At 48.1% G+C, this 18,392-nt stretch overlaps 1 protein-coding gene across 1 annotated transcript in view; it reads right to left on the reverse strand.

Annotated features, from left to right (window-relative positions):
- Positions 1 to 3,385: 3,385 nt before the first annotated feature.
- Positions 3,386 to 18,392, reverse strand: part of MON1A (MON1 homolog A, secretory trafficking associated) — a 22,826-nt gene continuing 7,819 nt past the window's right edge. The window contains exons 2-6 of the mRNA XM_019547525.1: positions 14,171 to 14,318; positions 12,314 to 12,781; positions 10,948 to 11,713; positions 8,155 to 8,302; positions 3,386 to 6,251 (exon numbers count right to left, since the gene is read on the reverse strand). Of these exons, the coding sequence (XP_019403070.1) occupies positions 6,111 to 6,251; positions 8,155 to 8,302; positions 10,948 to 11,713; positions 12,314 to 12,781; positions 14,171 to 14,297 (1,650 nt within the window). The 5' untranslated portion in view covers positions 14,298 to 14,318 and the 3' untranslated portion in view covers positions 3,386 to 6,110. The remainder of the gene's footprint in view (positions 6,252 to 8,154; positions 8,303 to 10,947; positions 11,714 to 12,313; positions 12,782 to 14,170; positions 14,319 to 18,392) is intronic.

An 18,392-nucleotide genomic window follows, 5' to 3' on the forward strand; every position in this document is an offset into this window, starting at 1 on the left:
TTGAGAGAAGCTGGTGGAGATGGGCCTTGGAACAGCTTTCGGAACACAACCTTGGGTTTGGAGCATGCAAGTAAAAATAAGTGGTTTGTGTTTGGTTGGAGGACGTGCTGGGATGTAGCGGAGACATACACTACACCCCTTTACCATCCCTTTTTGACCTATACAATGTAAATACAAGCACTGCCCTGCTGCAGGGGTGGGAGGGTAAATGCGTTAGATTAGGAGATGCTTTTTCATCCCACAGTTTTAAAGTTTCCATAATGATGGTTGTACTTGCACTAGAATATTACTACAACACAACTTTGAATGTAAAGTCCACTCACATTTCTGAGCAGACTAGGGTGAGCAATTACAATCAAGCAAGAGTAGGGATAAGTGAAGTGCCATCCACAAGGCTAAATGTTGGATTCCTCTTTCTGCTTTCCCCTCTTTTCTATCCTTTCTGTCTTTTCTTTTTTTTCTCTCCCTCTCTTTTTGCCTCTGACTTTCTTTCCTTTATACTCCGTTCTGCTTAGACTTAAATAAAATCAGCCAGGGTTGCATTTACCAAATGAAGGTATTAACTCTCATGACCATCTTAACCATAACTCTGCCCCTAAACCCAATGGATGGACAATTTTGTGATACAGTGAAGAGGAGAGTGCTCAATGAATTTGCTTGGAGTGAACTTTATGGAAGTGAACCTGACTGCTGAGCTATTTTGGCTAAGGTTTCGGGCAGGTGACAAAATAACTGGAGTGCTTAGGAAATTTGCTATCATGGACATGATTTATAGTTGCATTGTAGGGATCCTGAAGTCCAGACTTCTTCACTGTAAAGCTGACACCAGATGCTTATGTTAAAGGGTGCCTATACACATGCAGTGAGGCTCCCCCGACACGCTGTAATTGCAGCGTGTCAAAGCAGACTTGATGAATCAAGTCTGTTGGAGCATGGTAAATTACCGTGCTTCAACAGACTCCAGCTTCACATGTATCAGCATCCCTGCACTGATAGGGGCGCTTTAAGTAAAGCTTGTTTGACGAGCTTGATGCACATGATGCTTTGGGCGCTTTGATTAGAGTGGCTCTTGGATCCACTTCAATTACAGCTCTCCCTCCTCTACCACAGAGCACACGTATAAATGCCCAAAGAGTTTCCTCTGCTTCCATGCTTGTTGGTGCTGAATTGAGGTAACAGCCACCTCCAGAAACTCCAAGCCTGGCATCCCCTAGTAGTAGCTGGTCTTTCTGTCACACCTGTTAACCCACAGTCAAGAATGAATCCAAGGTACAAAGACATCTTCCTTCCAGGCCATGGGCTGGAAGCCTGATTTCAATGAGCCTATGAGGGGTGAACAGCAGGTTAATGGTGGCTTCTTTCAAACCAGAACTTGCTGTGTCCCAGTGACGGCACCCATGACACATCATGTGACATGCAGGCCAGTGCTGCCTGCCATGATTGTACCATGGTTTGAAGATGATTAGTTACCTGATACACTTATTTGTCCCTGAGTACAGCTATGCCAGGTGGGCTGAGGGAAAACCGCTTTGTGGCACAGCATGGCCCTGAGGGCACCCAGCCCTCGGCTCCTTTCTGTAACTCATTCAGAGTCTAGAGCGCTTCTGGTGCCATGTTCTTTCCTGGGGCCAGGCTAGAAGATCTCTCTGAGGCACAGTCAGTGCTGGCCCTACCAGCCCAGCCCTCTTCTCTTTGGGTTTCCCAGTTCCTCTAAGTCAGGAAGCACTGCCAGTCCCACTCCTGCCCCTGGACTTCTCAGAGGATCTTTCCTACACATCTTCTCCCATCTTGGAACCCGGGCTCATAGTATTCTGGATCCCCTAGTTGTCTACTACAGGGCTATGCTGGGGTCAAACAGGCTCCCACAGTCTAACAACAACCCCATGTCAGGCCCATCCAAGTTCTCCTCAGTGTCACTTGACATCTTGGCTCTATCCTGATCCACAGGCTGTTCCTTAGTAACTACTTAGTCCCAACTCTGCTGTCCCCTTAAATATGTATCTCCCTAAAGAAGACACACATCATGGGACTGGGCTGGCTGGCCCCAAGACCTGCTACTTTTTCAAGGGGGCAGACCACACTATTACACTGGAATAAAGATGCCTCCTATGTGTGTAGCTTATTCTCCGTATTATATGTCAGGGTGGTCCAACTTCTTAAGCACTTGGGGGGGGGGTGTTGCATGCCAGGCACAGGTACCCTCACCTCACCCTCATTTCCCTAGCTACTGGCTCCTTTGATGCACCACACCAGTGGGCATCCTGGGCTGTAGGCTTTGTGAGCACCATGGGCTGTGCTTTCTCCCCACCCTGTGGGGCAGGGGTAGGAAGTGGAAGCCAGAGGGAGTAGGAGCCCTGAGACCTCAGCTACTGCTGCAGCTAGAGCAATGAGGGGAGTGCCAGCTGGGTGAAATCCCAGGGGTTACCAATTAACTCATGGGGCCACCAGTTGGGCAGCCCTGTTATATATCATTGCTATGTGTTATCTGGAGTCCAGTTTTGCCTGGGAGGCCTAGTCTTGAGCCAGCACCCCAAAAGGGAAGTCAGAGCAGCAGAGAGCACTCTTGCATCAATGAGGTCTCGGCTCCATGACCCTATTAAGTTAGGAGCAGATAAAATATGGGGCAAAGCATTTTTAAAAGTAGAAAATGCATTCCCCCTGCCCCCACCTTGGTCCCTCCTCTGAGTCCAGGCCAACGTGCAGCATGGGGCAGTCCAGACAGGACCTTTCTGAACCACTTTGACAAGCCAGGGAAATCACTAAATCCTGCTTGAAGCAATGGCTTGAGACTGGGCACATTTAAGGGTCTCTTGGTGCTTGTTCACTACCAGTAGCACACAGCCCTGCTGTCTGTAGGCCTGGGACACAGATGATATGGGCACTGAATTGCTTTTTTCTTTGATGTGTTACCAAATAAAAATCCTGAAAACAGCAGTTATCACTAATAACTCCAACTCTCAAACAACCATCATACTGACCAAGTCAGCTGGAGACAGGCTGGGCTACAGCAAGGGCAGTAACGTGACTAGGGGTGGACAAGCAGGGCCCTAGCATCAGGCACTGTTAGAAGGGTGCCAGAATGGCAACCCCCCAGCAAAATCTGTGCTGCCACCGCCACGGTGCCAGCATTCTGGGAGCTCTTGCTGAGGCAGCATCAGCCGCCATTGCAGCCGCCATGGCCCCTATGCAAGGAGGTATGTGCTTGGCACCCTTGTCCCAGGGCAACAAAATGTCAAGTTACACCCCTGAGCAAGGGCAATTTGCAGGGGTAAGGTGGAAGCTGACTCCTGTCTCCAGTTCAGCCAGCCCTTCCCCAGCTCATGTTCTCTGTTGCCATCATGTGGCCATTTATGTGCAATAACAAAAACTCACTAGCTGCTTCATGGCTTGTTTCATCATAGGTCTTTATTGAACACTCATTTTCCTCATCCTTTCACGCACCAGGACTCATCACTGTAGGGGTGCTGGGCCCAGACCACCCACTGAACAGGTCATAATAATCTAGACCCCAGCAGGGAAGGGGAGAACACCTGTTTTGGGGACCTGAAGAGTTGAGTGCAGGAAGGTTGGGGCCAGTACCCATAGAAACCCTTTGTCACCAGGCCAAGGAGTGGCTCTTCTTCCAGGGCTGCCCTGGGGGGCAGGATGACCTTCTAAATCAGGGGATATAGGCCTGGTGGGCAGCTGTGGTTGCATCTGCCTGGAGGGGCTGGCTGACAGAGACTAAAGCCCAGCTGTTACAACTCAGGAAAGAGACCTTGGAGTCCTTGTTGACAGTTCTCTAAAAATGTACGCTCAATATACAGCAGTGCCAAAACAAGCCAATAAAATGTTGGGCATCATTAAGAAGGAAATTGAAAACAAAATGGAAAACATCATCATACCACTATACAAATCCCTTGGACATCCACATCTTGAGTACTATGTTCAGTTCTGGTCTCCACGTCTCAAAAAGATGTAGTAGAATTGGAAGAAGTACAGAGAAGGGCAACCAAAATGAACAGGGCTATGGAGCAGTTGAAGGAGAAACTAAAAAGGCTAGGACTCTTCAGTTTGGAAATGAGAAAGCTGAGGGGGGGGATGTGACAGAGGTCTATAAATTTATAAAGGGTACAGACAAAATGAACAAGGAACTGTTGGTCACCAAGTCCTAGAATACTAGAACTAGGGGGAACACTAAAATTAGTAGGTGGCAGTTTAAAACTAACAAGATAAAGTGCTTTTTTATGCGAAATGTAGTTAACTTGTAGAATGAATTGCCATAGGAGGTAGTAGAGGCAGATAACACAGCCAGGATCAAAAAGGGATTGGATAAATTCATGGATGATAGCTCTATCAATGACTACTGAACAGAATGGTTAGAAACATTCCCGCTGGCATCTTTAAACCTATAATGGCGGATGCAAGGGAGGGTACTGAATAGAGAATAGATCACTCTAGAGGCATTCACTTCTGCCGCTGTTGGAGGCAGGATACAGGGCCAGAGAAACCATTGGTCTGATCTAGTATGGCAATTATGCCTTTATGTTCCTAAGGGTAACACAGTGGTACAGATCCTACTGAAGGGAAGGGCTAGAGGCATGTGCCCAGGAGCAGGAGCTCAGGAGCTCCCAGCCAATGACAGCTACAAAGTTTTACATGGCCCCATTGCACCATGTCTGCTCCTATAGAACCATGATTCAACTTGCTGAATCAGCACAAAGCACTCCCTTTCCTGGGACTCTGCCCATCCAGTAGTTCTGCTTAATCCTCTTCCCCAGCCAGGCAGTTCTTTCCACTCCTGCACCAAGGTGCCCAGGTCACACTGTGCCAGCTGCATCATCTCCTCCTTGTGTGGCTGTAGCTTCCCTCATCACTAGAACCAAGCCCCACAAACCCCCTGGACCCGAGTGCAGGGAGAAGGGAGGCTTATCAGAGTTCTGTCTCTGGCCCAGAGGCAGGCCAGTAGCTCCATCTCAGGGCATTATGCTGCAGTGGAGTCCCAGGGACCTCCTTACTTTCCTTCATCCGGCTGCTCCCTGCCTCCTAACTCCCATTCCCCATGGCAGGCCCCTTTGATGAAGGACCAGCTCCCTTGCTGAGAGGTGTTGGTAAGAGATGCTGAAAGTAGGGGAAATGCTGGATGGCAGCCAGAGGATGGACTGAACATATGATCCAGACCCTGGGCAGTACAATTCTTCCTGCCCCTGGCAACTTCTCCTTTGTCCATTGTACATCCTAGAAACCCATAGCTGCCCTGTGAGCCCTTTGAGGTGTTTGGGACATTACACAGGTACCATAGGTCAGAGACTGGGAGGGAAGGGGCAGGCAGGTGCCAGCACCTCAGGCCCAGCTGGGACGGTTGGTAGGGGAGGTGCCACCTTAGTGCTCTCAGAGTAGACTCTACTGATGGAGAAGAGCAGAAATGAGTGTCTTTCACAAGGTGCCCCAGAGAGGTTTTGGAGTCTTTGTCGGTAGAACTTTAAGGGCAGGTTAAACGAATGCTGGTCTGGGATGGCTAGCCCCTCCTGCCATGAGGGACTTGCACCAGATTTTTCCTCCAGCTGACTTTTCTCCTAGAAACTGAAAAATGGGAGTGGATCAGGGGTCCTAACACAGAAGAAAAACCCAAGAATAGATCAATCCACTTCTCTCCAGTGACCCAGGGATTTATAACCCCCCCACTTAAGAGACCACAGCACCACATAGATTTTCCCTGAAACACAAGAAAGCCTCCTGGGGAGATAGCACAGCTTCAGTTTTCAATGCACAGACTGAGAACCTGCAGGCACTGTTGATGCACTGGAGGCTTCAGCAAGGAATGTGCATCTGGTATGGATAGGCTGGGTGGCATTCCCCTTGGGAAGAAGTCCTCATTAGCTCCCAGCCCCAGAGTAATGGTGCAGCTGGTTTGGGAAGTATTGATTTCTGGTTTTAAGATCAGCTACTTAATGAATCCAGGAATATGCTTCTTGGACATTCCCAGAGGGCTCTGCTCCTGCATCCCCATCTTCCTTTCCACCATGCTCACAAAAGGCCCAGGTCTGCCCTGAGAAGAGCCCATCCTTTGGGGACAGATTACACAGTGCTGTTGGAGCTTCTCTAGGCCAGCAATGACTCCCCAGCACCCATCAGTAGGTCTGTGGTGTCAGGATGAAGAGCCGATCCTCTTCCTTACGGATCCACTTCATGAGCTTGTTGACAGTGCTGATAGCACCTGCCTTGGTCCCCAGAGGGCTGTAGCATACATAGAGCTCAAAGGCACTGGTCACCTGGGGAAGAAGGAGCATACACCAGTCAGTTTCTGAGCACAAAGGTATGACTGTCTCGTAGTTAGAGTCCTAGCCTAGAATGTTAAGGCCTGCTGCTGACTTGTAGGTAGGCTTCAGTTCCCATCTGTACAAGGGGAAAAAGAGCAGCGTGTGCATGAAGCACGCCACAGCAGAGGCTGAGGCATTCAATGATGGGGCCCCTAATTCATGAACAAGATGCATTTGCTTATTCTGGTAATTTACATCAATCACTCCGGTCATGGATGTTTAAGTACTGAATACCATGACCTTACTACTGGGATCTCATTGGCTTTCTACAAATGGCTAATGTAATTAACTTTCCTCCATTTGAATCTCTGGTCTTTTACAAACTCAAAGTGATGCCCAAGCTATGCCCACTTAAGAGCTACACTGGGAATTTGCCAGGAGCCCAGGCCTGAAAGTAATTCTCATCCAGTGGAGTAGATCCTATACTCCTCATCTTTAGTAGGGAAATGAGGCCTATGGAGACGACAGCTCACAGCATACAGTGCAGCAAGACATCTCAGCTCAAGCCAGAACATTACATGCTGGGGCTGTTAGCCCCTAGGGACTGTCCTCCCATATTAAAGAGGCTGGTAGCTTTGAGCTGTGCTGCAGAATGCTGGGCTAGCCCTGTCTGATAGGTGACAGTTTGTCTACTTCCTCTTAGGACTGCCATGCTCCAGAGTATGGTGGGAAAGTTATTGTTCTGATGTGGCTGTTTTGTGACAGAAGTAGTATCTCCTTGTTTCCCTAACAATGCTGTGTTATTCCATAGACTGATCTGGAGACATGGGACTACTCCATAGCAGCATTACTAACCTGGGTGAAACTAGGGCCTCCCCACCACCTTTGGCACAAGTGGCAACCCCAGGCTCATAGTAAAACCTTAGAAATCTCTTGAAATGCACTGCCATTGAGACACTACATGGCTATGAAGCATCAGGGTCTGGAAGTTCCAAGACCACCCCGGGGCTGTGTGAAAAGACAAAGGCTATGGACACATCAGATGCTTAGGGATGCATTAAGGGAGCTTCATTGCAAATTTCTGGGTATGATAGGGCACCAGAGAAGCTGCCTGATCCTTGTGTTAGGATGCCTTGGTAGATTCTTGGTAACTGACCTGGGAATCTGCATAACTTTACTTCTCATAATGTCTGATCAAGAGCCAGGCTTAGTTAGTACCGAGAGTCCTCCCCACTTTGAGCCTGACTTCCTTCTTCAATACCACTTCTGGAGGTCTGGAACTGACTGCAAGCATACCAGGGCAGGGCCACCCAGCCCAGAAGCTCTCTTTAACCCCTTCCTTGCCAGGTGCTAGCCAGTTCACACCATCACACTGGGTATCTGGGACATCATGGTTGCCCCCATGCTGCAACACCACAGTCAGCTGGAACTTCCTGGACCTGGGAGGAATAAAACTCAGATATTCCTAGTCTGAAGTCAGGACTTTGCCATTTGAGCTAAAGGAGACTGTGCTTAGCTGCAAACAGGAAAAAGCTATGAATCTCTCTCATACACATTAGATATTTCCAGGGCATCTATCATGACAGTATTTCAGCACATATAAGATTTAATTCAGAGGCAATTCCTTTTAGAGGACAATGGGACACATGTACGTGATAGCTGGATTATGTCAGCATCTTCTTGTTCTCCTGCCTGGTTATGTCATCCCTTAATAGGTATGTGAGGGTCTTTGTCTGTCTAGTTACTGGTCTGTACAAGAGGATAAGAATCTACTACTGTTTCTAGCCAAAGATAGTTCTTTAGCTCTTACTGCTTCCTTGCTATGCTCTAGGTTCAAACACCCTGCTGGCTTTAATGAGGTTGTGGTAAGCTCTGTGGTGGTTGTGCAGCAGTACAAAGGACAAGCAGTTCTTACCCAAGCCAGGAGGTTCTCATTGGGTCCAGTGAAGTATATATTCTTCAGGGGATGTGAAGAGTTGTGGGCCCTGCTGTGTAGATATTGATACAGCCCCAGCAGTCTCTCTTTCTCCTCTTCACTGACATAGGGAGCCTCAATCTCAGGGCTAGGAAAACAAATTCCTTTGATTAAACCAAGGCAAACACTCCAACACCAAACAATGGAATTCCTCTTTCTGTGATAGCAAGAGAGCCCCACCTGGAACTCCTAAGCTAGGGTTGGGCAATAATTAGCTGACACAGGCCCTTTTATTTATTTGTGTACTTATTTATGCAATGTAAATGACACTTTTCCCAACAAAGGCTCAGGGCTTACATCAAGAGAACAATGTAACTTATACAACAGGAGAGCAAAGAGAGAGAAAAGTGAGAGACAGGTGAGCTGTCATGGAGAGCAGAGACCAGACAGGATCATGCTCGTCACAGTTGCAGAAGATGCCGAGAAATGTCTGGCTGAGGCTGGGGGTAAGGAAAAGGTCCATCACTCCTGTATGTCTCTGTGGCTATGAGTAACATAACATAGAAATAACCTCAAAACCATGTCTAGAACATACTTTATCCTGTTTTCCCCCCTGAGCTCCTCATTCCCTTCCTCCCTAGTTGACAATCACACACACTACTTGATACACTGCTCTATGCATGACATTTCAGAGCATCTGAAGAAGTGATTACAGGCTCAAAAAAGCTTATACTATACATCTCTGATTTAATTAGTCGATAAGGTGCAAATCTGCCCTGTGCTATGCTACAATATGATACATCCTCCTACCTGTGTTGGTTCGCATGACACTGCCAGTATAGCCTATCAGCTGTTCCTATGTTATCAAGAAGTATCTTTGGTGGACAATACCAGATGATCCATCAGCAGTGGGGAACAGTACAGTGTAATAGAGTCTATTGGATAGACAGACCAAAGAGAACAGGCCAATAGAGTCTACTGAAGAGACCAAACAGCAAGAAGCCTAAGCAGAAGCTTGAACTCGTCCTCTGCCCTAACCATACAGGCCAAGGAACTAGCTAGGCTAGTTCAGGCTCTCTTTTGTTTACCACATTTAAAATGCCAGGAGTTTGGGCCAGACTGGGCATCTCGCTCTTGCAAACAGCCCAAGTCCCCTGAATGGCAGGTTGGGAGCAGAAAGGTACCATCAACTTTCCCCATGATAGCTCTGCCAGCAAGAACAGAACAGAAATCCTGGGGGAGATTTGCCTTAGAGTTGCCTGGCTTGAGTGACAAAGATGGAGTGGGGCTTCATGCCCTGTGTAGCTGGTATAGCTACATAGACACTTGCTGTCAGGCTGGAGGGAGGTGGTAGGGAGGAACCTGGGCCAGGGCAGTGATGGGAAAAGCCCTTGAAGCAGTTGTAATAAGAGTGAGTGCATGTTCCAGAGCTGGAATTTCCTGGTAATGTTTCCCATCAGTGCTACTAAGGCTGCAACCCTCCCAACCACACAACTAATGGGGGCCTAGTGTGAACAGGGCATGTAAGCCACATTGTTGTGACACATTTGAAGTGTCTGGATGGTGCAGGAATGGGAAATCTGGCAGCTGCTTACAGACTGTTTTCTCCAGGGCACCAATGACATCCATTTCCTTTTGAACTGTTTACTTCTGGACATCATTGGTATCCCTCAGGTGGAGCTTAATGCGATAAAGACAGTCTGGGAGTCCCTACTTTATGCTTCCCCATAGAAGTGTCTTCTCCATGGATATCCTCCCACCCAGAGTATGAATCACACTGAAGATGGAAACCTGCCTGAGAAATACCCAAGAGGCTCTAGCTATTAGGTAGCCCCTTGTCACTACTGTCTTGGAAAACCTCCACGAACAACCACTCTGCACTGGAATGCCACCCACCTGCCTACTGCTGAAGCTGCCCCATTAGTGTCCATCCAGAACCAAGGCTCCCTGAAGTCCCATAACACATCTCATAGGGCCTCTTGTTTCCCTGATGTCTGCTGCCATGCAGCTGGTGGCAAGCTCAGACCTGATTGTGGATGGCATGTGGCTCTAAAGGCAAGACCAGATTGAAGTATAAACAGGGGTTTTGGTGGGGGGGTCCCTGCTTGGACTTGCAACTCCAAGGCTGAGCAATATGTCTATTCAACAGTGACAGCACAGAGGAAGGCAGGTGCTGACTCCCTCACAAATCTTGTTGCAGGTCAGGGGTCTAAAAGCCAGAGAATACAGCCCTGGCCACTGGAGGGGTAGCTGAAAGTTCCCTCCAGTGCCTTTCAGGATAGAGAGGGCCATAGGTGCCATCTTTGTTTTTTGCTGGTATACTCTTGCAGATGTAACCCCTACCACAAAAAACAGCACTTTACTTTTAACTTGGCACATTCCTGTGGTGAGCCACGCACATGCCTAAAAGCGCCCTGCTCATACCCTCCTCTGCAGCCTCTGTAAAGACGGGGTGCTTTAGTGGAGCTTTTCAGGTGCTTTTCTCCAATAGCTGATTGAATCAGTGTTAGCCAAAAAGCCCCATGGAAGTGCATGATATTTGTAGATGCTGCAGAGCCGTATAGAAGCAACATGCTGCTTCTTCCAGTAAAGCGCTTTTTTTTTTTTTTTTTTTTAACATCTGCAAGTGGCTCTGTGGGTGCTGAGCACCTGCTAATTTTTTTCAGTGGGTGCTTGAGCCCCAGAGCACCCACGGAGTTAGCACTTATGCAGAGTACCCCAAGTTAGTCCCTTTACCATGGCTTCCATGCCCCAGTTCAGCACTTGGGGACATCACCTGCTGCAGATTCTCACCTGGTAAAGAGCCCTGAACTCTTGGATTTGTAGATGAAATGTCTGAGGTCTGGGATCCCCACTTGGGAGATGCTGTAGAAAGGGGTGCGCAGTGCCTCCTGTAGGACATGGTACACGCCACGCTTCCTTAGACGCTCCTGAAATCTGCGCTTGCAGTCAGATACAGTGAAGAAGTCCTCACGGTCAGTGGAGACAAGGAGTAGGCACAGATCTGTCTCTTGCTCCAGATAGGAAATGTGGGCATGGAAGAAGCCACTGGAATTGAACTTAGGTAGGCAGATGGGAGTCCAGGCTTCACCCTCCCGGAAGGAGGAGGAGGAACTGATAAGGTTAAAGAGCAAATGGAGGTCAATGGGGTGCAGGAACTGGTCCTTTTTTCTTACCAGAGACACCAGTTGGTTCCTGGACAGAAGGATAGAGAACACCAAACTTTTGGCTCGGGCCTGCTGGAGGCTGGCACTCACAGCATCCCGCACCCCGGCTGCCATTGGTAGGCAGCGCACAGCACCCATCAGGAAACTAGGGTCCCGTGCCATGAGGTCCAGCAGGTTGTCAGTGATGCGTTCAGAGCCTGCCAGTAGCCTGCGCAGATCGTAGTTCTGCTTTTGCTGGAAGATGTGGTTGAGCTGTGTCCAGGTCAGGAGGCTGAGGATCTGGTAGTAGATATAGAGGAGCTCATGGGCAATCTCCTGTTCTGATTGCTGGGTCCGAGCCACGGCCACCAGCACCAGAGGGCTCCTGCGCACAAAGACCACCTTGTAGCCATCTGTTCAGCATGGGAGGTCCCAGCAACAAGAAAGAGAGAGCGAGAAAGGAGGGAAGGAGAGGGAGGGAGAGGTGAGTCTGTGAGCAAAGTGCTGTTGGGAAATACCATGAGAGTGATAGTGCCTTCTGTGGGTCAATAGTGAAGAAGCTCAACTGGGATGTGGATATGATCATGGATTCATTTGACAAATTCAGTACTCCTGGGTTGGATTCAGGCAGGGAACCCTGAGCAATTTCCAACTGCTTGTGTAACTTAGACAGTTATCTATTTGCATGTCCAGTTGGGGTCACTACACAAGCAATGAGGCATTTATATGTGTGACTTAAAGTTAGCTGCATGTGAATCTGGCTCATTATCTGGCAGTGAGCTTCTTTTAAAACTGTTGCTCATGCCATTCTGTAAAGCGGTAACTAAAGAAGCTCCTCAATCTGTGCAGATGGAGGCTTCTCCCCTTGCCAGATCCATCACAAAGTCCCTGCTTTGCTGAAGTGGAACAGTCATCTCCCCTAGTCCCTTACAGCGGTCCTTTCCAATCAAAAGGCCCACCCAATAACTTGGAGGTAACATGCACTTTATGGGCACCCCCAGATATGATAGTACCTGCATGGATAGATCTGATGGCATTCTTCTCTGCCTCCAGGAAGGACACCAGAGCCATCATCACCCCCATAGTGCTGGACAGCGCTTCTTCTGACCCATAGCGAGAGTATACTGGTTTGCCTGCTTCACTCAGCACAAACACATGTTTCTGATGCATGCGCCAGGCATCCATAGTCACATCCTCCTCTTCCTTTCCCGATAGCACAGAGTCCCGTCGGCATGTCTGGGGTGAGAGGTCCAGTTTGTCCTCCTTGCTCTGCCTCATCTCTTCCTCCAGGTCCAAGGCCATACCCGTCAGCTGTGTGCTGAGCTCACTGAAGTCCTTGCTGATTTGCTCCATATTGGTCTGGTCAACCTCGTCCCCTTGCCCTTCCTCTGGGATCCTGGATGTGACACCTGCATCCTCAGGGCTTGTCAGGTCCTCGTAGGACCGGGCGTGAACAAACATTGTCCCCTCCTGACCTGCCCCTAGAAACCAACAAACCAGAGAGCTGTGGTCACTCCCAGTCAGCTAGGGAAATCCTTGGGCCAGTGCATGAATGCCCACCCCAGTCATCTCCCCTTTCCTGCCAGATGGGTCAATAGACGAACAGAAGCCTCTGACACCAGGACAAAAATAAGCCCAGCTGGTTCACTTCCCCCTCCCTCCTCCCACAATGAGGAATAAGTTAGGTTTATAGGGACCTATCCTCCTAACATGGCCAGTGTCACAAAATGATACTGCCCCTTTAAATAGGATGTGCCCATCTCTAGCTACAGGCTGTAAAGGCACACACAAAGCCCTTGATACTCTCCTGCAGCAGGAGGCTGGTGCCACTCTCCTGGGGCTGGTGCCACTGCTTTATGGCCTTCCTTATCTCTACTCCAGAGCTGTAATGGGACTTCAGTCAAGGCCACAGAAAATAGTCATAGGCAGCTGGAACCCTGCCATGACTGTGCTAACTATGACTCCCCATAGTTTCTGGGCAAGACAAGGTAAGCCCCTGCCTCTGTGCCTGCAGACTTCCCTGGATGAACCAGTCATCACCCTCCCCCAAAGAACATGGGGAAGGTCATGAGTAAGTTAGATAAGCCTGCTGCCAAAGGCCTGCACTGTCCCTTCTTAGCAGGCTCCCCAGCCAGTGGGCAGAGCACAGAAAGGGAGAGCACATGAGGTTACTCGTGTCATTCATACAAGGGCCAGTGACTATGTTTACTGAAGGAGAGGAAGCTATAGGAGAGCAGAGTACAGAAGCAGAGGAATACTTAATGGGCCAAGAGGGGAAATCTGTGGTCTGGAAGAATAGTCCTGTCATGCCCATCTCTAGATAAAATTAGATCCTGTCTTAACATAGTGGGAATTGTTCCTGGGGACTGAAATGTGGCTGGGACCCTAGCATATACCTCATTGCCCCCTGGGCAGAAAAGTCAGTGTTTAGACCCCATGGCACTTTACTCACCATGAAGCACGCTCTGCATATCCAGGGCCAGGGAGGTACATACCTCGCCTGAACAGAAGCCAGCAGCCAGCTTGCACAAATCCCATGCATGCTGGGATGGCAATAACCTCTGCAGGATCCTCTTGCACAAGAATGTCTCCAGGGACAGAGACACAAGGCAATGTGTGAGGGATGCAGCTCCTCTGGACTCATTCTAGCCAAGATCCCTGAGAAGGGATTAGGGGACCCAGAATCAGCATGGAGTTCTTAGCAGCTGGTATGCAGGGCACCTGCTGGGGCGCTGCTCACCCCAGTCTCTGTCCCAATCCAAGACCAGCAGGGCAGGGGGGAAGAGTTCCTGGCCCCACATAGCCAGAAGGGCAATTGCATTGCAGGGGTATGGTTAACTCCATGGAGTGCAGCAATAATTTGCTCCTACCTGGTTCTGTTCCCTGTGCCAGTCCTGGGGTAGGGCTCTCAGACCTCTCTGTGTGCTGCCCATCTGCTGGCACCAAGGATCCATTGGGCACTTCCCAGCCTTTTTTCTTGTGGACATCAGCAGCCATTTCTCAGGGGATGGCAGGGACCTGCATGTAAATGAGACCATCAACCCTTTGATACTTTTGTTACCTTTTCGCTGCTACCTGGCTGGGCAACAGAAGCAATGCAACACAGTGGACACTGGAGCTGCTGCCCTTCATCCCACTGACAGGATAGGGATAGGTCAATGAAGTAGTGTCTGGGTAGGGTAGCACTGGTGGTATGTGGAATCTCTGCTCCAAAGGAATACTTCATTTCAGCTTGCTTTACTAATGCCTGGAGCATCCTGGGGAGAGAAAACACCTGGATAAGGCTTAGGTCACACATTATATACAGCATGCTCATGCTGTGAAGCTACCTTCTGAAGCTATCCGTAAATCCCTGTTTCTAGAACCAGTTCCTAGCAGCTGGAATGCATCTATAGGGGCACCCCTACAACAGTCAGGCTGAGATCATGTTCTGTATACCCTGCAGCAGGAAGACCTGAAGTTTTTTCTATAGAAGGGATGGTGCCTCTGGTGAAAGTCCCAAGTGTGATTAAAGGGTTAAAGACCTAGCCTATTTAGAAGGGGTGTGTCCTTTAAGCAGCCCTAACAAAATTCAGATAGGAAGAGTCTACACCACATACATGCTGAGCCTAGGAGCAACCCTTGTCTGCTCACTTCTGTCAGTATGAGCCAAAACCAGAAATTAGGCTGGTTTAGAGTAGACCTGAGCACAAAGCTCAGCACTGCTCTCAGACTCCCTTTCTCAAGCATCATCTTGGTGCATATTCAGGGCCACTCTAAGGTATTCTAACTTCCAGGCTCTGGCATGTGCTGAAGGGGAGTGAGGGGATGGGACGTGTTACTTGGCAGTACCCTGGGCTTAGTCTGGAGGCAGTACAAACGTAGCCCTAATGACATTTCTTTGGGTTGGGCTAGCTTGCTTTGACTAGGAATATTGATGGGACAGGTGAAGTGGGGAAATGTGGCCAATGTTTTGGTGGAAAGCAGAGCCTGCCTCTCATAAACTTGCCATAGACAGGGACTGATTGGGTTTAGTTTAGGGGAGGGGAAGATCAGTCAGGAGCTCCTGAGGGCAAGAACAGAAGGAAATGGGAAGGCTGAGGAAGTAGGAAGGATGAGAAACAGGGGTAGACTACAGTAGGTGAAAGAAAATAGTCAGGCTAGGGTCAGGGACAAGGTCAGCCAGCCAGCCGTGGCCAGTTGTTGAGGCTCTTACACATAGATGACAAAGTCTCTAGTTTATTTTTCTTGCACATCCTACCTCTTTTAGAGACACTCAAAAAGAATTACCCACTTTTAAAATGCCCTCCATTTCCTATCATTCTGAACAGGAGGAAAGCCACAAGCTGCCTTCCACTCATATGTCCTCATTCAAAATGACTACCAACTCTTATTGTTGCTAATGTAAGTGAAGCCATCAAGGGAAATATGAGTCTCCCATAGTGTCAGGAAGGAGACAGAAATACTATAAGGAGCAGCTGGGCTGTTACATAAACACACTGTGTCCTCATTCCCAGTGAAACATAAGAAGACAGAGCTATTTTGAAAGAGGACAGTTCTTTGTAGAACCCCTTATATAATATCATACATTAGCCTCCTTTAAAATAGTGATAGAGAAGAACAGGAAAAAATGACCAATACTCAGGGGTCTACTTAACTTGCAACGAGACGAAGCAATTTTCATGCCTTGGCCACGACACAAAGAGCAGATTTCACAGCCATTTCCCAGCAATCCTGCTCCTTGCTGCTAATTAGTGTAGGGCATTAGTTTTGCATTTAACTTCTTAAAAGATAGCACTGAAACCTCTTCACTTCACTAACTCTCAATCACGTGATCTATGGCTACAGTGATTGTGCATTGTCTTTGAACTGCGGTAAGCATTGGGACATTCTAAAGCAGCTTATTATCTGAATACGCTGGGGTGGTGGTTAGATTAATTTCAAGGAAAATTGTGGCAAATGCAGTATTTCCTGGCGATTGTGGACAACATTTTTTTTGTGGTTTCTGCAAAAACCATGAAACCATGAATTAAGTAGACCCCTACTGATACTCCTTAAAATTAATTCTTTAGATGTAACCTAAATAGAAAATCTCATTAAACTTTAAAAGACAGAAGGTGCCAGATCTGTCTTACTCTGTCAGTAATACCATCCAGAGGGGCTGTGTCTACACAAGACACTTTACTCAAGATTAGAGCAAATTACTACCCTGTAAGCATCAGTGTCTACACACTGTAAACACTTATTGGGCAGTAATTTGCTCTAATCACAAGTTAATCTGTTACCTATCAATACAAGTAGCAAGTTTACTCGGGAGTAATTACTGTGCAGTACAGCACATGTAGATGGCTGATCAGGAGCAAATGTGCAGACAGCTGGGAGAGGAAGATTGCTCCCTGCCCCAAGCAGCGGAGCTTGGGTGGGGACAATATGCTACTGCCCTGGCAGCACGGAGCTTCCAACCCCTGTCTGCACTCATGATTGTAGCAATCTAAAAGAACTTGCTGACATTTGGGAAGACAATGCAAATGTGGAAAAGAATTTTGACAAACTGGAGAAATTTTTAAATTAAATAGGAGGCAAGTCAATAAAGAAAGGTACTAAGTATTACACTGGGAATAATCATCTACACAAATACATGGTCAGTTACACTGGACATTAGGAGGAACTTCTTCACAGTTAGAGTGGCCAAGGTCTGGAATGGGCTCCCAAAGGAGGTGGTGCTCGCCCCTACCCTGGGGGTCTTCAAAAGGAGGTTGGATGGGCATCTGGCTGGGGTCATCTGAACCCAGCACTCTTTCCTGTCTATGCAGGGGGTCAGACTTGATTGTCTATTGAGGTCCCTTCCGATCCTAATGTCCATGAATCTATGAAACTACGGTGGATGACTAGGTAAACAGCACTTCGGCAGAAAAGTAACTGGGAATTACAATATGACATTTTTGATTTAAGGTCAATTTGTGATGTAATGTTGTGAAAAAACAAACATCATGCTGGGATGGATAAACAGGAGCGTCAAAGATAAGAAAACATGTGAACTAATCAGCGCTGGTAAGGTTCTAAATGGAGCACTGTGTCCGGTTTTGGGTATCATACTTCAAGAAAGAGGTGGAGTCCATAAAAGAGCAACAGAAATCATCAGATATCCCGAAAAGAGGATCTATGAGGAAAGAACTGGGATTTGTTTAGTCTAAAAAAAGATACAGGGGGGTGCTGATAACAGTCCTCAAATATGTAAAAGTTACTGCAAAGAAGAAGGTAATAAATTCTGGTTATTGACTCCAGTCAGGAGAAATTCAGGGCATAGATTACTAATTAAATTAAGCGGTTGTGACGTAGACTATTACACAGTCAAGTGGGTGAAGAATTGGCTTATGGGATGCACCCAAAGGGTGGTGGTGGCTGGGTTGTTTTCAACCTGGAAAAATATGGGCAGTGGAGTTCCCCAAGGTTTGGTCCTTGGACCAGTCCTGTTCAATATCTTCATCAGTGACTTGGATGAGGGCGTGGAAAGCACTCTGTCCAAATTTGCGGACGACACCAAATTACAGGACTAAGTAAACATGCTGGAGGGCAGGGAGCAGATTCAGGTGGATTTGGACAAATTGGGAAAGTGGGCAGATCAGAATAGGATGCAGTTTAACAAAGATAAGTGCAAAGTGCTGCATCTAGGGAGAAAGAATCACCAACACACCTACAGACTGAGAGGTGACTTTCTAAGCAGCACAGCAGCAGAAAGGGATCTCGGAGTCATAGCCGACTCCAAAATGAACATAAGTCATCAATGTAATGAAGTGATAAGTAAAGCCAACCACACTCTTTCATGCATTAGAAGGTGGATCACCAGCAGGTCTAAAGAGATGCTTCCCCTCTATGCGGCACTGGTAAGACCACAGCTGGAGTACTGCATCCAGTTCTGGGCACCACACTTCAAGAGGGATGTGGATAACCTCGAGAAGGTCCAGAGGGAGGCTGCCTATATGGTTAAGGGCCTGCAGGTAAGAAATTATGAGGAGCAATTGAGGGACCTGAACCTCTTCAGCCTCAGCAAAAGGAGGCAAGAATGGATCTTGTAGCCGTCTACAAATTCATTGCAAGGGGGGGTGGGGGGCA

Source organism: Crocodylus porosus, unplaced genomic scaffold, assembly GCF_001723895.1.
Source record: "Crocodylus porosus isolate Cpor-Errol unplaced genomic scaffold, CroPor_comp1, whole genome shotgun sequence".
In the NCBI taxonomy this organism is placed as follows: Eukaryota; Metazoa; Chordata; order Crocodylia; family Crocodylidae; genus Crocodylus; species Crocodylus porosus.